Raw genomic sequence first — 20,974 nt, 5'->3', positions numbered from 1 at the left:
AAAAAAAAAACGGTGTATGTGTGTACAAAGAAACTTAAAATTTTTTTTTGGTTTTGAGAGCCAGGGTCTTGCTGTGTAGTTCAGGGTGGTCTTGAACTCACTAACTAGTCCAGGCTAGCCTTGAACTTGTAGTGATCCTCCTGTCTCAGCTTCCCAAGTGCTGGGAAGACATTTTTTAAAAATAAAAGAAATTTTAAAAAATAAAAAACACAACAAAGAAATGTCCCCCCAAAAACAAAAAATGAAGAGAAACATACAAACAAAGAAGCCCCCCCAAAACAAAAAGGAAAACATCTTAAGAAATCTTTCCCTATTTTATGGAGTACGTCTGGCACAGAGGACATACTCAATAGCTGATGTCACCAGTTTTTTGGGTCTGAAAGACAGAGGTACTTCTCACAAGAAGTCACAAGAGGGCAGCTGGAAACCAGGAAGCTGGTCTCGCTGGGTTACAGATAAGTTTTCCTGTCCATCCTTACTAAGAATGCACTCCTCAATCCTAAAGGAAAACAATGCTGCATTGAAAACCTGGGCTCCTCTCATTCACAGTAGACAAAGCTTTGGAGCACCTGCAAGCTGGTCTGGACCTGAACGCAGTATCTCCCACAACCAGGACATCAACTCTGGAGGCCTATGGCAAAGCGCTCACGAATTTGACGGCAACAAAGAAGAAGGAGCATGGGGACAGAGACACTCACTTTCGGAGTGGGAGAAGCCATATCCCCCCATATCCACTCTCATCCTGTCCTCTTCCTCACTCCCTGCCACTACGTGGCTACATGATGTAATACAACGGACAGAGATTTTTGGAAACTGCCAAAGGTCTAAATCAAGGCTCTTTACTTTCTCAGGCCTCAGTTTTCTTCTCTAAATAAAACAGGAATGGGCTGGGATTTAGCTCAGTGGCACACTGCCTGCCTCACAAGCACAAGGTCTTGAGTTTGATCCCCAGTACCAAAAAAAAAAAAGCTAAAAAAAACACCTAGGAATAATAAAATTTGCTTTTTGTTTTTGTTTTTTTGGTACCGGGGATCGAACTGCACTTGTGAGGCAGGATTTAGTGAGCTAAATCCCTAGCCCCCATTTGCTTTTTAAGAGTGCTATATATACATAATAAATTGCAGTATTTTTAAGCTTTGGTTTAGGCACAAACAACAAGATGCTGTGGCAAGTAATGGGATTTAAAATTAAGATAGTTCCTTTCTTTATGATACTTGGCAAATCATTTCATATGAGTTTCACACCTACATGTTAGTGTAGTTGTAAGAATTTTATGAGAATATACCACTAAGAACTCTCAGCCATAGTGCTCCAGCCAAGAACAACCTTCGGCTCTTAAATAAATCAAAATCTTAGTATGTATGGCCCAGATCAAGTGTTGTAGCCTCAAGGAAATCTTGCTCTAATAAGTTCTAAAGTATAAATAATATGCTATTTATAAATACTATGACATTCTGGTCAAAATGCACTGATTTGGAAAGATCTCAGTGATACTAAGTGAAAATAAAAGAGAAAAACCATACACTATAATTCCCTCTTACAATTGTATTTAAAGGGGGAAAGAGCATACCATTCTTTTGCTTAACAGTTTTATGGGTTTCTACTGCGGACCAAGACCAAGCTCCTCACCTGACATTCAAGTCCTTCACTGTCTGGGCCCCACCAGCCTCTGTAGCCTCAGCTAAGAACCAGCCTCACCATCCTCTGAACCCTGGGGTACAGCTACCCGCAAAGTGCTCTTCACCATCTTTTCCTCTAGGTCAGTGGTTCTCAGACTTGAGCATGCAGCAGAATCACCTGGAGGTTATGTCAGATTACCAACTGCGGTTTGCTACCCACACACAGAATTACCAACACACAGAATTTCTGATTCACATGTGAGGTGGGGCCCAAGAATTTCTAAAATGTTCAACTGATGCTACTGTTCTAGGGCCATTTTGCCAGCCACTTCATTTACAATGATTATTTCCCTACCTAAACAGAGGCTAAACAACCATGTCAGTTTGCCTGGGCCTGCTGGTTTTAGCGTCAAAAGTGCAATGTTGCTGATAATCCCTCAGTTCCAATACTGGGATAGTTTGTTTACCAGAAATAAGAATCTCTCCCACGCAGCTTCTTGTAAGGTATTTACTGATACTGCCAAGCATCTTCTTTAGGGCCAGACCAACATGGACTCTGGAGGAAGGAGTTCCATTTTGTTCACTGACTTTCTACTGGAGTAAGAGAACTTTAACAAAGTTTTCCAAATTCAGGTTTCTCCAAACATTTATTTCCTGCAGGGAACAGGCTTCAGACCTCTATTACTTGTAAACATGTAACACAATTTGGAATGATCACAAACTGCCAGCATCCAGATCTCTGCCCTATGTTGTGCGGTGGGTCTATGTAAGGAGAAGACGGGGCAAAGGCAGTGGGCATTCGTGAGCAGTCATTACTGCTGCTGCTGCTGCACCTTCTTCCTTCCTTTTGGTGGTACTAGGGATTTACCTCTGGACTAAGCACCATCTCCAGCTCTTTAAAAGTTCTCTTTATTTTGAAATAGTGTCTTGTTAAGTCTTTAAATTGCCCAGGGTAGAACTGAACTCTCTATCCTCCCTCAGCTTCCCAGAGTGCTAAGATTACGGGCATGTGGCACCATGCCCAGCTACACGTGAGCTTCTTCCTCAGCTCACATTAGGTCTTGGGATGCTAGATCCTCTGGGCCAGTTCAGCTCACTTGCTGTGACTTCCAAGGCGTGCCTATGACACTAAGGAGTCACAGACTTTGGGAAGGACTGACGATACTTCCACTCATTGTGAATCAGGGTCAATGCTTTTCAGTAACTTTCCAAGAGGTCAGAGGTCAGAAGTCAGAAAGCTGATAGCGTCTCAAGAGACCATCTCGACAGCATGTGTAGATTTGCTTCTCCCACGTGGCTGCCTGGAACACAAAAATGCACGGCTCAAAGGAAGCCTGAGATTCTTCCATTTCAAAAAGATGGAGGCTGGTCATTGCCCCTCATTAGTCCAAGGAGTCTGAAATACCTTTGATTCTGAAGGCAAGAGATTACATTCATAAACATATTTACAAAATCTCTGGCCAGGGCCAAGGGTGCACTTATGACTACAGAACAGAAAAGCATTGGCCTAAGTGCAATGCAAACCCATTAAGAGTCGCACATGGGTTAGTGCAGAGGGTCTGTACTGGGAGAGGAGATGGACTAATGACAGGCTTAGGTATCCCTGAACCTTTTAAAATTACATGCTACAAAAAAAAAAAATAATAATAAAATAAAATAAAACAACCAGGGATTTAGCTCAGTGGCACTGCGCCCGCCTCGCAAGCGCAAGGTCCTGAGTTCGATCCCCGGTACCAAAAAAATAAAATTACACACTAGCTGGGCGTGGTGGCACACACCTGTAATCCCAGCATTTGGGAGGCTGAGGCAGAAGGATTGCTGTGAGCTGGAGACCAGCCTGGGCTACATAGTGAGTTCCAGGTCAGTCTCTACTACATAGTGAGACTCTGTCTCAAAAAACAAAACAAAAACAAAACAAAACAAAAAAACAACCAAAAAGACAAAACAAAAAACAAAATTACATGCAAAAAAAATTACATGCAAAAAAGTGCTGAATATAAACTTATTAACAGGGAAGATTTCATTAACTTCTCAAAGACAGATAAGAACCACTAACATCATGGAAACAGCACGCACTCTGTAATTATTATCAGGTTTGCTACCATGTAGCTATATGACCTAGGGCAACTTTCTCAATCTTTTTGGGTCTCAGTTTCTGCCTTTATAAAATGGAAATGATATGTTAGTTTACAACATAGAACACAATGCAGGAACTTTTTTTTTTCTTTTTGGTTTTTTTGAGACAGGGTCTCACTGCATAGTTGAGACTGACCTGGAACTCACTATGTAGCCAAGGCTGGTCTCAAACTCACAGTGATCCTCCTGCCTCCGCCTCCTGAGTGCTGGGATTACAGGTGTGAGCCACCACACCCAGCTTACTATGCAGGAATTTTAAAAAATGAAATGAATCTGTATGTATTTACCTGGGAAAAGTTCTAAAATGTTAAGTAAAAAATAAATAAGCTACAGAGCAATACATGCAGAGTGGTCCAATTATGTACAAACTAAAGATAAAACTGTATTATTTATATAAATGCATAAATACACAGATATAAGGTTGAATGTTCTCTAAAAACAGTCTTAAAAGCTATATGTAGGGTTGGGGATTTAGCTCAGGTAGGACGCTGTTCTAGCAAGCATGAAGCCCTGGGTTCAGTCCTCAGCACCACCCCGCAAAGATATGTACAAAATAATGCTAGTTAGTGCTAGAAAGAAAAGTGGAACTAAAAAGGTCTTAGAGTAGACTTTTAAGTCTGTGTAGTTCTGTATCATGAATTTTTATAGGTATGAATTATACAACTTTTCGAAAATTATATGACAAAATGAGAATAATAATAATTCCTATACCTCAAGGAATGGCAACAAAGACCTGATAGGATAATATCTCTACAATAAATATGAGATGAGACAATATTTTATAATGTCTGGTCAGTAAATATTATTTCATTTTTCTTTCCACTCTAATCAAATGAAATAATCAGGCTTGAGATTTAATAGTTGCTAATTTTATGGAGATACCTCAAAGAGCTGGGACTAGAGGTTCCATTTGATCCAACCATCCCTCTGCTGGGTATCTTTCCAAAAGAGTTAAAAGAATCATATCACAGATGTATGTGCACCTATGTTTATGGTGGCATAGTTTATAATAGCTAAAACTTGGAAACAGCCCATTTGTCCATCAGTTGGAAACTGGATAAAGAAGATGTGGTTTTTCTACAAAATGGAATATTACTCAGCCATAAAGAATGAGAAATTAGATTCATTCACAGGAAAATGGACACATATTGAGGATATACTCCTAAGTGAAATAACTCACACACTTGTAAATACCAAATAGTTTCTCTGGTGTGAATAAACTACAATAGTACATAAGATCCTAATATATAATGGACAATGTGAAATAGGAAGAAAGGGGCTAAAAGTGTGGGGAAAGTGGGAAGGGTAGTGGAAAGCTAATAAGGGAAAAGAAAAAAATATGAGAAAATGAAAAAATGGAAATGAAGTGTTTGTAAAGGGGGAGGGGAGGCGGGGGGGAAGGGAGGGCAGGGACAAGGAGAAAAAATGAGAACCAAGACCTGTCATGTAAAGGTACAAGATCCCAATAATGAATGTAACTGTACTGTATACCTAAAATGTACCAGTAAACTCAATGAGAAAAAAAAAAGTCGCTAATTTTAAAAGAATACATTTATAAAGGAAGTCTCCTATGAAGTATCTCATTATTATTCTCATTTTACAGATGAATTAACAGACTGAGAAGATGGAATTTTTCAAGTTTCTAGAGCAGTAAATGATGGTCTCTCCTCTGGCTCAAAAGCTTTGATTTCTTTCCATCTACCCATTAAGCAGTATTTAGTATACCTAATGATCACAAGGTAACCTGATTCAGTCCCTTCAAACTCCAAGATCCCAGGTAGGAATAACCCAGGCCTAGTGTCCTTTCTGGCCTGTACCTTGTATACAGGGTCACAGTCAGCCCCAGTGAGCTCAATGGCATAGTCTAAATCTTGCTGAACAATGAAACAGCTTCCATCACCTAAAAGGCAAAAAGAAAAGTTAGATAACTAAAGAAACTGCTTGCCTAAAGTAGATAGACATAAGATACAGAATAGTAAGTAAGTCTTACTACATGGGCCAATCATGATGATCTACAGCTGCTGCCTAGAATGCTGGGCTGGGCAGTATTTGAAGGCCAAGTGCAGAGTCAGTGGGAAGAAGGGCTGCCTGCAATTTGTAATGCCTGACAAAAGCACAGAGCAAGCAACTGCAGGCTTACACATTTATTTGCAAACTTATCCTTGACAATGTTCCTAAATAAGGAATCGGTCTATACAAATGTTTTAAGAAAAATGTATGTTCCCAAATTATTCCTTAAGCTATGAACCTAACAACATATATGAGGCAGAGAAAAGTTATACCGAGAAAATGAAATTATAGCTAATCTTGGGCTGGGGGTATAGCTTTGTGGAAGAGCACTTGCCCAGCGGGCACAAGACCCTAAGATTCAATTCCTAGCACTATAGAGAAAAAAAAAAAGTACTATCTATTTCCTCAGAAGAGACAAATGAAATGGAATAATCTACACATAAAATGGAATAATCTATAAAACATTTAATAAGGTGATTTTTTTGCTGTTAATTTAATATTATTTTTTTTCTTTGGAGACAGGGTCTCACTATGTAGTTGAGACTTACCTGGAACTCACTATGTAGCCCAGGCTGGTCTCGAATTTACAGTGATCCTCCTGCCTCAGCCTCCCGAGTGCTGAGATTACAGGCGTGCACCACCACGCCCAGCTTAATTTAATATAAAATTGTAGCTCACTGAAGAGAATATTAAAAATAAAGAAAATAGTGATAATAAACTACTTATAATGTACCCCTCAAAGCTAATTAGTACTAATATTTTGAGTCATTCTTTCAATCTTTTTAGTAAAAATTATTTTACATGGAAAGAAGCATGCTGTATAAGGAGAATGCCTTCATGCAGATCACTTTTTCTATATTAAGACTTTGCTAGCATGCTGTTAGGCATGGTGCTGACACTTGTAATCCGAGAAATCTCATCACTTGGGAGGCTAAGGCAACAGGATTGCTGCAAATTCAAGGCCAGCCTGAACTATATAATGAGACCCTGTCTCCAGTAACAACAACAAAGACTTTGTATAAGACCCTGGAAACAAAAATCAAAGATACCAATTTACCTTTTCAAGTTTTTTTGAAATCTGAAATACGGCTTTCCAAATATATCTGATAATTAATGTACACTCCAATAAACAGTATATGAGAGGTAATAATTTGGCCCCCTTGCCTTTTTAAGGTACTGAAGACTGAATCCAGTACCTTCAAATTGAGCTATACCCTCAGCCTCTTTTTCATTTTTTATTTTGAGACAGGAGCTCAAGTTACTAAGTTGCCCAGCCTAGGCAGTCCTCCCACCCTGTCATCCGGAGTGCTGGGATACATACAGGTGTGTGCTATCACCCCTGGTTTACCTTGTCCTTTCTGGCATTATTAGAAAAAAATAACCTTTTCAGAAAAAAATCCTCAGCTTTTAGAGATACATATAAAAATATGTTTGTGATATATTTCAAATGTTTTGAGGGTTCATTACGATTGCAAGAAAATGGGTAAAACAAGATTGGTCATACACTGATAATATTACCAGCTGAAGTTGAGTAATGGGAACCCTGGATTCATTATGCTCTTCTATCTACTTTTAGGTATTTCTTGATTTCCATAATAAAAGGCATTTTTTCCTTTTCTTTCCTTTTTTTTTGTAGTGCTAGATATCGAATCCAGAACCTCAAGCATACCAGGCAAGTGCTCTATCACAGAGCCACATCAATAGCCCTAAAAAGTTTGTTTTTTTTGGTACCGGGGATTGAATTCAGGTCCTTGCGCTTGCAAGGCAGGCCACTGAACCACTGAGCTAAATCCCTGGCCCAGCCCTAAAAAGTTAAAAAAAAATTGTTCATGTGATAACTTAAATCTCACTAACAACCAAAGAAGCTCAAAGATTTTTCATGTCCAACTTCTAAGCCAGTACAGAATATACCTGTGGAGGAGACAACCAGCCATGCTGTCCACCTCTACTGCCAAGTGCTCACTGCCTCAAAAACCTCTTCTTTCTTAGGGAACAGAAAGTGTTTCCTTATAATGAACCGAAATGTGACTCCTGATAACCTTTTCCTATTGGTTTTAGTCCTGTCCCCTGAGAACAGTTATACTTTCGTTTCCTGTACCTTTAGGTGTAACAGAACTTATGCCTTGCCTTCTTCATTGCAAAAACAGCTACAACAAATATAAAAATTCCTTGAATTTCAAGGAATTATCTCTCTAAACTGACCGTGGACTCACCTTGGCTAGCAATGAATCCATCTCTGAAATTCAGCAGGGATAGAACTGGTGCTCCTGATCTGTGGATGACTTGTACTGGAGCTCTAGGATTCAGAGTAGGAGAAATTTTACTTTTTTGTTTGGTTTTTTTGGTTTTTTGGTTTTTTGAGACAAGGTTTCACTGTGGAGTTGAGACTGACCTGGAACTCACTGTGTAGCCCAGGCTGGTCTCGAACTCACAGCGATCCTCCTGCCTCAGCCTCCTGAGTGTTGGGATTACAGGTGTGCGCCACCATGCCCAGCTATTTACTGTTTTCTTTGAAAGCAACACCTGACTATACTCAACATAATAGTAAAAACCACATAAAAGGACACAGGACAGATATAGAGAGAAATTAAAACCATTCATATAGTTTCTTTTTTTTTTTTTTGGCAAGTTCTGGTAGATGAAGGTAACTAAAAGCCACCCTGAAGTGAGTCTCAAAACATGAACTAAGTTACCGCCAAAATCTCAAGTTTTTAGAGGAGCCCTAATATGTGTCAAAGATAACAATGTTAACAATATTTTAACATTTTTTTTAACTTGAAGACAGAATTGAGACTAGTTTTGAAGTACTGTATATTATTTGGACAAACAAAGGAAATAAAAGGAAGGAATAGAATAATAGAAACTGTTAAATCCTGTAACAGTGGCCATACGATTCTCTTTGAATATTTTTAAAAACATGAGACAGCTTGTTTTATATAGGTCATGATCAAAGCTAAATAGGAAATAGAATTGGCTCATACGAATTTAAAAATGATCACTCAATCTTAGGCCAGCACAGGTCTAATATCCTAGAGAAAACTACTGAGCTTCTTAAAGTTAAAAGCTCTAGTCAATCATTTTAAATGCAGCTATTTTATTATTTAAACTTAATTTCCAAAGCAATTATTACAGTTGGACAACCATGACAGTAGGAGTCAAATTATCTTTTAATACAATTCTAGGAATGATAAAAGCAATCACATAATTTACACAAGAAAGACTTTATCGATGGAAAAAGATATGCTTAGCTCAACAGTCATCTATCTGCTAGTCTAAATCAATATTAAAGCCAATAAAAAATTCCACTCTGTAGACCTGCATCAGGCAAATGGATGGTGACTCACCTTGGACTCCTCACATCCAGCTGATAAATGTTTCCATCTTGCGTTCCAGCCAATAGCAAGAAGCCAGAGAGAAAAGTACAGCAGTTGAAAGCATCTGAGCCAATAAAAAGGAAGACCTGGGAACAATAGGAGACAAAACTGTCATTTAAAGATTACTTTGTTTCCAGGAATAAACAGATATCAAAAAAGGGGGAATTTCACTATTTTTAGAGATTCTTTCTTTCCCTCTATAAGAATTGTGAACAGGAAACGGCACGCACCAATAACTGATAAAGAAGGTCTCCCTGGATTTCAAGACCTGAGGCTAGCTGAAGCCTTGAGCAGTTTATGTAAAAATATGCTGTGAGGTAACAGTTTTCAAACTAATACACTTCAGCATTCTGACTCACAGACTCTTCTCCACCAAAAATCTTTTTTTCCCTGAATTTTCATCACAACCCTCCATTTGAAAAACACTTGTTATTCCATGTTTATGTCTTGCTTCATGTTACTTCCAGCAACCTTCTGAAGGAGATACTTTGTAGGAAAAGAAAAAAAGCTTAAATATAATGAGGAAATTTAAAGAGTCAAATTATCCCATGTGTAAAAATATTCTTATACTTTCTTTGGTTTTTTTTGGGGGGGTTGTTTGTTTGTTTTGTTATTGTTTTTTGGTACCAGGGATTGAACTCAGGATGTAGCGCTTGAGAGGCAGGAGGCAGTACCACTGAGCTAAATCCCTGGCCCTCTTACACTTTTTTTTATTCTAGACTGTTAGCTCTAACTGACCATTTCATCCACATATATTCCAGAAAGAGAATAAAATAAACAAACAAACAAACAAACAAACCTGATTCACCTCTGGAAGTAAAAGCTGGCATTGTTCACGTACAAAGGCAGTACTAGCAAAAACAGTCATGTTCCTGGGATAAACTTTGAAAATGAAAATATTCCTAGCACAACGGAGTTAACAAGATAAAATAAAAAAGGCTAAGGCCAAAAGAAGTTATGATAAACAAAAGTTTATTTTGGGTTATTCTAAAATTATTCTGGGTGATGATGGTTAAGAACCAGAAGAAAAACATTAAAAATCTAATCTCAGGGCATGCAGAGTCTAGTTACGAGCAAGATATGCCCACCCAAACCTCTGTGGATAAAAGAAGAAAATTCAACTAATTCTTCTATAAAATATCTTCTGGTCATTAACTGATCAAGAACCCTGAATGCATGACCTTCGCTAAGAATTTCTTCCCATTATCTCAGAAGTAGAAGGATTCCATAATGAAGATCTATAAAACCTCATCATTTTACACATATCACATTAAGGTATAGAGAGTGAGTTTATTTTTTTTAATTAATTAATTAATTTGGATTTTTTTTTTGGTACTGGGGATCGTACTCTGGCCCTTGCACTTGCGAGGCAGGCAGTACACTGAGCAATGCCCCCCGCCCTAGAGAGTAACTTAAAAAGGCCACAAAGCAGAAAAGCACTTCATCTTCATCACATAATCCCATAAATTAAGTCCTATTATGCCTAGTTTAGTGACAATAAAATTGGATCACAGAGGTTAAGAAACTTCTCCAGTAACAGAGCCATTAGGCACTAAGAGCTGTGATTAAATCCCACCCCATTCCAAATCCCATGCTTAGTTACTACACGTACTTCCTCTCACCCACACAGCCACCTCAAAGAGGGAACACAAGAAGCAAGTAGAAATGTTTCTAAACAGCTTGCCAAGAATTGGAGTGACCCCAGGCTTCAAAGGTCTTATAAGGAACCACTTGCCGGCTGCCTGCTCTGAAGTCCCAGGCACTGAAGCTTCTTATCTTCCCGGGCTACCAGCAACATTTTTGCTTCTGTTCCAACCTCCCGTTCACCTGAGGGACAGATGAGCCATGTCAATGACAGCTACACTGGTCTGCTGACCACACTATATATTAGTGATTCACCGATTAATTTTTTTAAAACTTATGTTCTATTTCTCACTGTGGCATTGTGTATTCAACAGTACATATTTATCAAAACTTCTAGAACTCAAATTTTTTAATTAAAAATTCAAAACCTTACAGAACTGTACAATTAAAAAGGGTGACTTCAGCTAGGTGTGGTGTTGTACACCTATTAATCCCAGCACTCTGGGAGACTGAGAGGCAAGAGGATCACAAATTCAAACTCAACCCAGGCAACTCAGCAACTCAGTGAGACCTTATCTCAAAACTTTAAAATGGGAGGATGAGCTCAATGCAAATGCTCTGGGTTCAATCCCAATACCATAAAAAGGTGACTTTAACTGTATATAGCCCATATTCCACAAATGCAACTTTACAAATCCTTTTATTAAATAAAAGTACAGTGCAATTTAGCAGATAAAACTAATGGCTATAACTCATTTAGTGAAGCTGGCGTAATGGCACAGGCCTGCAGCTGCAGTACTGGGGAGGCTGAAGCAGGAGGATTGCAAGTTCGAGAATTTACTATGTTGAAATTAACCAAGACCCTATCGCAAAATAAAAAAATTTTTAAAAAAGGTTGGGTGCTGGGGGAATGCTCAGTGATAGGGTGCCCCTGGGTTTGATCCCCAGTACCACAAAAAAAGTATTTTTTTCTTTTGTTTCATCTTCTGTTGTGACAAGGTCTTGCTAAGTTGCCCAGGCTGGTCTTGAACTTGCTAATCTCAGGTGTGCACATCACTGGTGATGTGTTTTAATGACCACAATGGTATGTCAAGTGAATGGATTATAGGAGAGCAGTACAGTAATAACAGAGACAAAAAGGTGATGACAGAATAGACCAAAATATTTGTGGGAGGGCAGGAGAAACAAAAAGGAGAGAGCAGTGAAAAAACCAGAAACACTAACAGTAGAGATGTGACTGCTGATGTGGGACATGGGGAAAGGGAGGGTAGAGCATGAGTTAATCTCAGGTTTTGAGCTTGAGCAAATGAGTACATGGTGGTACCACGTTCTTTTTTTTGAGACTCGCTATGTAGTTTAGGGTGCCATCAAAACTCAGGGCAATCCTCCTGCCTCAGCCTGGTACCACTTTCTGAGGTGGGGAAAAAATGAAAAAAAAGAGATTAAATATATCTTGTTAGACAAGGCAAGGTTAAACTATCTATCAGATATCAAAATAGTGCCTCAAATTTAGATGAGCCAGGTGTGGTGCATGCCTGTAATCGCAGCACTGGAGAAACTGAGGCCAGAGGATTGCTGCGAGCTGGAGGCCAGCCTGAGTTACACAATGAGTTTAGGGATAGACCAAATTAAATAAAGAGTGAGATCCTGGTCTCCAAAAAACAGAAAAAAGGGGCTGGGGATTTAGTTCAGTGGTTCCACCACTTGCCTAGAAAGCGCAAGGTACCGAGTTCGATCCCCAGTACCAAAAAAAAAAAGCATTGGAGGTATAATGGGGTGAGCATAGCTGCCTTTCAAATTCAGGTGAGATATCGTATGCTTTAGACAGGATTTTTAAGTAATCAGCTAAAAAACAATATTTAAAGTGAAGGAACTGATGAGATTGCCTAGGGAGAAACTATACTTAGAGCTGAGAACCTGGGACTGAATAGTGGCGCACGCCTGTAATCCTAGCACTTGGGAGGCTGAGGGAGGAGGATTACTGTGAGTTCGAGACCAGCCTGGGCTATATAATGAGTTCCAGGTCAGTCTCAACTACATAGTGAGTCCCTGTCTCAAAAAAAAAAAAAAAAAAAAAGTGAGCCTCACTAATATTTAAAGGTAGAAGAGAGGAGACTAAGGAGCAGTATCCAATGAGATAGAAGAAAGCCTACTAAATTATCATAGAAGGAAAAACAAAAAGTATTTTCAATACACTGGGTGTGGTGGCACATGCCTGCAATCCCAGCACTAGGAAGGCTGAGGCAGGAGGATCCCTGTGAGTTCGAGGTCAGCCTGGGCCACACAGTGAGTTCCAGGTCAGTCTCAACTGCATAGTGAGACCCTGTCTCAAAAAAAAACATAAAAGTGTTTTCAATAAAAGAATTTACTATGTTGAATATCGTTCAATTCAGAAAGACAAGCACAGACTGCTGTGTGGTAGTGGAGCATCTGGAGGCTGAGGCAGAGGCCAGACTGGGATACATAGTGAGCTCAAAGCAAGCCTGAACTGCATAGCAAGACCCTATCTCGAATAAACCAGGTGTGGTAGCGCAGGCCTTTAATCTCAGGACTTGGGAGGCTGAGGCAGGAGGATCGTAAAGAGTTCAAGGCCAGCCTGGGCTACATAATGAGTTTGAGGCCAGCTTGAAATACATAAAGACCTGTCTCAAAAAAGATCAGTAGAGGGAAGTAAGACTGGATTAGGCAACAGTGACCCTGACTCTTCATTTCAGTCAAGTATCTAGGCATAAACCATCGTAGAACATAATGAAGAATAAGTTAGAAATGAAAAAGTAGAAAAAAATAAGAATATTATCATTTAAATTATTGTACTTACCAACTAATTTTTAAAATTTTAACCCTATTTTAAGTAATAATGGCTATAAAATCTTAGCTTGGAAGCAAGGTATGTGTATATTATATTAATATGTAATTATACAAACCACATAGTATATAAAATGATCTCATTTACCATTAACTGCACATGTATCCCCCTTTAGGAAACAGGTGCTCCCTATCAATCTATTAATTTTTGTTTGTTTTTGGTACCAGGGATCGAACTAGGGTCCTTGCACTTGCCAGGCAGATGGTGGAACCACTGAGCCAAATCCCTGGCCCTAATCCATTAATTTTTAAAAAGGGGACAGGCTTCTTGGCATCTTCCTAAAGGAATTGAAAGTATCATACTAGGGCCAGGGATTTAGCTCAGTGGTTCTGATGACTGCCTCGCAAGCTCAAGGACCTGAGTTCGATCCCTGGTACCAAAAAAAAAAAAAAAAAGTATCATAACACAGCAATATATATACATTTGTGTTTACAGCAGCACAATTTGTAATAGCTAAATCTTGGAAACAGCCCAAATGCTCTTAAACCAATGAATGCATAAAGATGTATTTTGTATTGTTTTTCTTGGTACTGGGGATTGAACTCAGGACCTTTCACTTGTGAGGCAGGCAGCGACACCATTGAGCTAAATCCCTGGCCTAAGGTGTGTTTTTTTTAATACAATGGATTATTATTCTGCCATAAAGGAGGATACACTTGAGATATTTCTAGCTAAATAGATGCATTTTGAGACCATACTCAAGTGAAATAAATCAGATACACATGTGTAATACCGCATTGTTTCTCTCGTGTGAGAAACTGAAAGGACTGAAATGTATAATAGGTATTGGGAAACGGGAAAAAAATGTTTGAATGAGAAGGGGAACAGGTGGGGGGAAGCAGAAGGGAAAAAAGAGACAAGAAAACAGAATAGAAGGAAAAAATGGAAATAAAGCTTTTGTAAATAAGGATGGAAAGAGGTGTTGAAAGGAGGAGGGGGGATGGGAAAAAAAGAAGCAAGATAAATCATGTATAGGTACAAATTCCCTATGATGAGTGTTATCATATCTAAAATGCACCAAAAGCTGGGTGTGGTGGCCCATGTCTGTAATCCCAGCACCTGGGAGGCTGAGGCAGGAGGATCACTGTGAGTTTGAGACCAGACTAGGCTACATCGTGAGCTCCAGGTCAGTCTCAACTACATAGCGAGACCCTGCCTCAAAAAAAAAAAAAAAAGTTTACATTAAGTGACCCACAAGCGACAATCGCAGGTTTTTTTTCTCCCCCTTTTATACTCTATCTAGGCTACCCAGCTTAGGGTGCATCCAAACCCAATCTGTGGACTAATTTAGTAATCACTCACCCTTAATCCCAATGCCCTTAATTCTAGCATTGCATCATGAATCAATCTCAGCATCACACACTCTAGATCGAGCCACCTTTGAAAAGCCCCACCTACGACTATATGTGGCTTTGGGGGGACATTTAGACATAAGCTGTAACACTGGGCTACATAGTGAGCTAAGGCCAGCCTGAACCACATAGCAAGACCCTGTCTCAAAAAAAAACACTAAAAAAACCCAAAAAGTCAGGTGTGGTGGCACGAGAGCCTGTAAACCCAGCACTCCAGAGGTTAAGGCAGGAGGACTACTACAAATTCGAGGCCAGCCTGGACTACATAGTGAGTTCAAAGCCAGCCTGAGCTACACAGCAAGACCCTGTCTCAAAAAACCAAGAAACCAACCAAAAAAAATTTTTTTTTGCCTTATTAGGACCTTTACTTTTCTGTCTCAATAGAGCTATTCAACCTAACGTTCTTTTTTTTTGTTTTGTTTTTTTGAGACACAGTCTCACTTTGTAGTTGAAACTGATCTGGAACTCACTCTGTAGCCCAGGCTGGTCTCGAACTTACAGCGATCCTCCTGCTTCAGCCTCCCGAATGCTGAGATTACAGGTGTGTGCCACTACGCCGAGCTCTAACATTCTTTTTTTTTTTAGTTTATTGGTACATTTTAGGTATACATTACAATTACATTCATTACTGGGATCTTGTATCTTTGCATGACAGGTCTTGGGTTCTCATTTTTTCCCCTTGTCCCTGCCCTCCCTTCGCCCTCCTCCCCTCCCCATTTACAAACACTTTATTTCCATTTTTTCATTTTCTCATATTTTTTTCTTTCCCCTTATTACCTTTCCCCTACCCTTCCCACTTTCCCTACACCTTTAGCCCTTTTCTTCCTATTTCACATGGTCAATTATTTCATTAGGATCTTATGTACTAGTATAGTTTTTCACACCAGAGAAACTATTCGGTATTTACACATGTGTGACTTATTTATTTCACTTAGGAGTATATCCTCAATATGTATCCATTTTCCTGTGAATGAATCTAATTTCTCATTCTTTATGGCTAAGTAGTATTCCATTCTATAAAAAACCTTGCATCTTCTTTATCCCGTTTCCAAATGATGGGCAAATGGGCTGTTTCCAAGTTTTGGCTATTAACAAACTGTGCCACTATAAACATAGGTGTGCATATATCTCTGTGATATGATTCTTTTAATTCTTTTGGAAAGATACCCAGCAGAGGGATGGCTGGGTCAGATGGAACCTCTAGTCCCAGCTCTTTGAGGTATCTCCATACTGATCTCCACAGTGGCTGCAGCAGTCTGCACTCTGACCAACAATGGAGAAGGGTTCCTTTCTCCCCCCATATGTATATTTTTATATAGCACTCAATCTCACCTCCACTGTTATGCAAATTGCTCCAAACATACTGTAGCTCCTACTCTCCCCGTTCTATCCTATTCAACTGGAATTCATCCTTCCTGATTTAAGTCAACTTCATTTGTAAGCATATAGTAACCTGTTACACTCCTTTCCTCTGTAAACCTATCATGTTTGCATTAAGAATCACTAAATTTTAAAAAATAAATTTACAAAAAAGAATCACTAAATTTTTTTTGGGTGAGCAGTACTGATCACTTTTTTTTTTTTTTTTACAATACTGGTTGGGGATTGAACTCAAGGCCTTTATACTGACCTACATCCCCAGCCTTTTTTATTTTTAATTTTGAGCCAGGTTCTCTCCAAACTCCTGAGTTGCAAAAGCTGGCCTCAAATTTGTCATCTTCCTGCCTTAGTCTCCCCAAAGTTCTGGGTTACAGGTGTATGCCACCTTCACTAATTGACTTATAGCCATTAGTCTTATCTGCTAACTTACACTCCATTTTAATATAGTGATTCTGATACATGCTTCTTTTGTTAACTCCGAAGACACAGAAACATAGTAAATATATTATAATTTTTTTTTTACTTTTTTTTTTTTTGAGATAGGGTCTCACTATGTAGTTGAGACTGACCTGGAACTCACTATGTAGACCAGGCTGGTCTTGAACTCACAGTGATCCTCTTGCCTCAGCCTCCCAGGATTACAGGCGTGCGCTACCACACCAGGCTTATAAATATATAATAGTAGGGCAGAAATTTAAATACCCACCACAGAGCAAGAAAGGATGAAAAAGAATAGGAGAAACTATGGCAAATACTGAAGGGGACTCAAGAAAACAAAACAAGCTCATACATCACTATCAACTTACTGGGGATCTGCTCTGGGGAGCCAAGGTTGATGGAGTTGTCAGCAGCACCCACCGCCACCCCATTAATGGAAGAACCACAGTCTGCAATGACTCCCAAACAGGCTGAGCGCCCACAATCCCAAAGTCGGGCTGTTCCATCTCGAGAGCCAGACACCACATTCCGTCCCCGGTCGACAATGGCTGTATCCAGGATACCTGGCAAAAGAAGAAAAGCCCTAAGATAGAGAAGGTAGTAAAGGACTACAAGGAGAGAAAAGACAGAGCAGCATAAATGCCTCTGTACCTTTATAAATGTGTACAGAACATGAACATGTGGTACCTGGTGGGCATTTAAAAATGCTAGAGAAACATGAGTAGAACAAGTACTTGCTTCCCATGGTTCAAAGACTAAGAAGAAACAGACATGTAAAGCCAAATTCTGGTTTTAATAATTAGTGGAGGGTTTCGGAGAAGTGGTTTAAAGTTTTATTTTGGCTTACTCACCTCCCCTTTTTAAAGAAAAATTAGGTAGACATTTTGAAAATTCAGTCTCATATCACTGTCTTAAAAGATCCTGCTGCTTCCACTGAGAGCTGTTTAAAAAGGATGTGATTTCTGGTTCCAGCCAAAAGGCAGTAGCCCCGTTCTTCCACATCCTTCCCCTTACAACAAAAACGACCCAGACATGACACAAAAAATACAAACAGGAAGACTCTGAAAGATGCAAAGGACTCAAACTACTTAGGGACCCCAGGAATTAAAAAACACAGAATTAAGCTCCTGGATTTCCTCCCTGCATCTCATACAGTCTGGACAGGCACAAGTCACCAATCCAGAACCACTAACAGCACATAATTTCATTTGTGTGTTTGTTTTCTGAGACAGGTTATTGCTATATAGTTCAGGCTGTCCTTGAACTCATTATGGAGCCAAGGCTGGCCTCAAACTCATGGTGATCCTCCTGCCTCAGCTTCCCAAATGCTATACAGGCATGAGCCACCAGACCTAAGCACACTTTTTTTTTGTTGTTTTTTTTTTGGCACCCGGGATCGAAATCAGGACCTTGTGCTTGCAAAGCAGGCAGTGGAATCACTGAGCTAAATCCCTAGCCCACACAGATTTTTTTTTAAGTGCACAATTTTTTAAAATCCAAGAAAAGTCTATTGTCCCTAGCCAAAAGATTTGGAAAAAAAGTAGCCTAATAACAAAAAATCTTGATCATATCCACCCTACTTCAGTCAAACACCAACAGAAAAGCTGCTATTTCTCTACCACTATTTTTTTCAGCAGGGCTGAACAGGAAGTGACCTTCTCTACCCCATGGAAAGATATAATTACTTATTACAAAAAATTAGAAAAAATATTAGGATTATAAATCCTATATGCTCAAACTCATCAAGTTTTTTTAAATGGCCTGGGAAATTTAACTTCAAACTAATTAACTCAAATATTAGAGACTTAAAACTACACTTAGTTTATCTTTCCATTTGAAAGATTCATAATACACACAGAAACGTTACCTTGATTGTTAATTTTAAAACATTCTAATCCTTTAATTATCTACATTAAAATATATATTTGTAGATATATACACACACACATATATATATTTAAAGAATACATGTACAAAACCAAGATCTGGCATGTAAAGGTACAAGATCCCAGTAATGAATGTAGCCGTAATGTCTACCTAAAATGTACCAATAAATTAAATTTAAAAAAATTTTTTTGAAGAAAAAAAAAAAGAATACATGTAAAAGGTACAAGATCCCAGTAATGAGTGTAATGTAACTGTACTATCTACCTGTAATGTACCAATTAATTCAATTAAAAAAAAAAAAAAGAATACATGTAAAGTTTTAGAGGCACCAATTTTGTTTGTTTTTGTTTTTTTGAGACAGGGTCTCACTATGTAGTTGAGACTGACCTGGAATTCATTATGTAGCCCAGGCTGGTCTCCAACTCAGCAATCCTCCTGCCTCAGCCTCCCAAGTGCTAGCTAGGATTACAGGCATGCGCCACCACGCCCGGCGAGGCACCAATTATGTATCAATTAAAATTGTATTTGTTTCTACTGGAAAATGTCTGTTCTATTAGAAATAACAATTTCTCCTTTTTATATTTGACAAATATGTTAAAACATGAAAAGCCACAAGCTCCTATATTCTAGCAATTACTAAAGCTTAATTTTAAATTATGTAAACAAAAAACCCACTTATTGTATACTTAACTATATCCTGAGGATTACACTTAATCATTTATTTGTACCATCTCATTTAATATTATTATCCTCATTTTGTTTGTTTGTTTTTTGAGACAGGGTCTCACTACGGAATTGAGACTGACCTGGAACTCACTATGTAGCCCAGGCTTGTTTCAAACTCACAGCGATCCTCCTGCCTCAGCCTCCCCAGTGCTGGGATTACAGGAGTGCGCTACCATGCTTGGCTCTCAGCCCTTTAGACAGAGTCTCACTAAGTTGCCCAAGCTGGCCTTGATCCTGCAATCCTGCTGCCTCATTCTGGAGAGGAGCGGGGATTATAGGCATGTGCCACCATGCCTAGCTCTGCTTCTCTTATTTTCTTACCACTTGTGAGAATCATTAATGATATTAAATGCAAATGCAACCTGGGGATGTGGCTCAGTGGTAGAAGAAGACCCTGGGTTTGACCCGAGCACTAATAAATGGAAAAAAAAGATAATAAATGAAAATAATAATTCTTTATTCTGTTTTTGTGTGTGGTTTGTGGGTGTGACTAATAAAATGCTTCAAAATTTTGCAATTCAAGAGATATTTAAAATGAGCCACACAAGGCCAGGGGTTTAGCTCATTGGTTCTGGTGCCTGCCTTTCAAGTGCAAAGACTGGAGTTGGATCCCTGGTATAAAAAAAAAAAAAAAAAAAAAAAAAAAAAGGAGACTAAAATGAGCCACACAGCTGGGTGTGGTGGTGCATGCCTATAATCCCAGCACTCGGGAGGCTGTGGCAGGAGGATGGCTTTGAGTTTTAGATGACAGCCTGGGCTGAGTACAGCGTAAATCCAGGCTGAACTACACAGCAAGACAAAAAACAACAATAAAAAAAAAAAGAGCCACACAAAGCAACTTGGAAACTGCTAGGCTCGATCAGTGAGTGGCTTCTATGTTGGTATCAACAATTAATCCTTACTTTTGTTCTGTGTGTGGAAGAATAAGCAACCCTAAAAAACTGGGAATATTTAAAAGAACTAACTGGAAAGGAGTATTTAATATCTGACAGTCATCAGCCTAGATCTGACCTCATGTTATTTCCTTTACCATGTATCATTTCTTTTTTTTTTGGTACAAGGGATCGAACTTATGACCTTGTGCTTGCAAGGCAGGAGGCGCCATTGCCACTGAGCTAAATACCTGGCCCCCACGTATCATTTCTCTTCAATCTGACAAAAACTCTCCTCTCAAGGAAAAAAAAAAAAAGGTCAGGGTTGTTATACTGCAAAAGTCTTACTTGCACCCTGAAAACTCCTCACAAGGCCAAAAGAAAGGAAAAACTATACAAGTAAAATCTTATTATCAGATTAACAAGCATTCTAAACTAAGGGTCACATATGTATTCCTGGAGAGACTTTAAGAATGTTGGGAGACATCATGACGATTCACATGGCAGGCTTACTCAGTAAGTGCAATGAGTCGAAGGTGTTCACATAAACTAAGTGAGCACTGATGCTGAAAATGCACCTTGTTAAGTTCAACATGCAGAGTCATGCTTTCTTTCACTGAAAAGTTTCCCTGGGCCTATATGTTCAGAGGGAGAGCCAGATCTAGGGTGAATCCTCCGCTATTACTTTTTTTTTTGGTATCGGGGATCGAGCACAGGTCCTTGTGCTTGC

At 39.1% G+C, this 20,974-nt stretch overlaps 1 protein-coding gene across 2 annotated transcripts in view; it reads right to left on the bottom strand.

Moving 5' to 3' along the window:
• Positions 1–1,568: 1,568 nt before the first annotated feature.
• Positions 1,569–20,974, bottom strand: part of Paaf1 (proteasomal ATPase associated factor 1) — a 34,919-nt gene continuing 15,513 nt past the window's right edge. Inside the window, exons 7-12 of one of the 2 annotated variants that reach the window (XM_010603260.3) lie at positions 17,128–17,322; positions 10,875–10,966; positions 9,110–9,225; positions 7,979–8,061; positions 5,573–5,655; positions 1,569–2,920 (exon numbers count right to left, since the gene is read on the bottom strand). In XM_010603260.3, coding sequence (XP_010601562.2) covers positions 2,843–2,920; positions 5,573–5,655; positions 7,979–8,061; positions 9,110–9,225; positions 10,875–10,966; positions 17,128–17,322 — 647 coding nt within the window. In that variant the 3' untranslated portion in view covers positions 1,569–2,842. The remainder of the gene's footprint in view (positions 2,921–5,572; positions 5,656–7,978; positions 8,062–9,109; positions 9,226–10,874; positions 10,967–17,127; positions 17,323–20,974) is intronic. The other variant, XM_033764213.1, reaches the window with a different exon arrangement.

The sequence above is a fragment of the Fukomys damarensis genome, unplaced genomic scaffold (genome assembly GCF_012274545.1).
Source record: "Fukomys damarensis isolate Sample0158 unplaced genomic scaffold, DMR_v1.0_HiC HiC_scaffold_16, whole genome shotgun sequence".
NCBI classification, from domain to species: Eukaryota; Metazoa; Chordata; class Mammalia; order Rodentia; family Bathyergidae; genus Fukomys; species Fukomys damarensis.
Note: the sequence above shows the minus strand (reverse complement) of the source record. Positions and strands in the feature narration are given on the sequence as shown.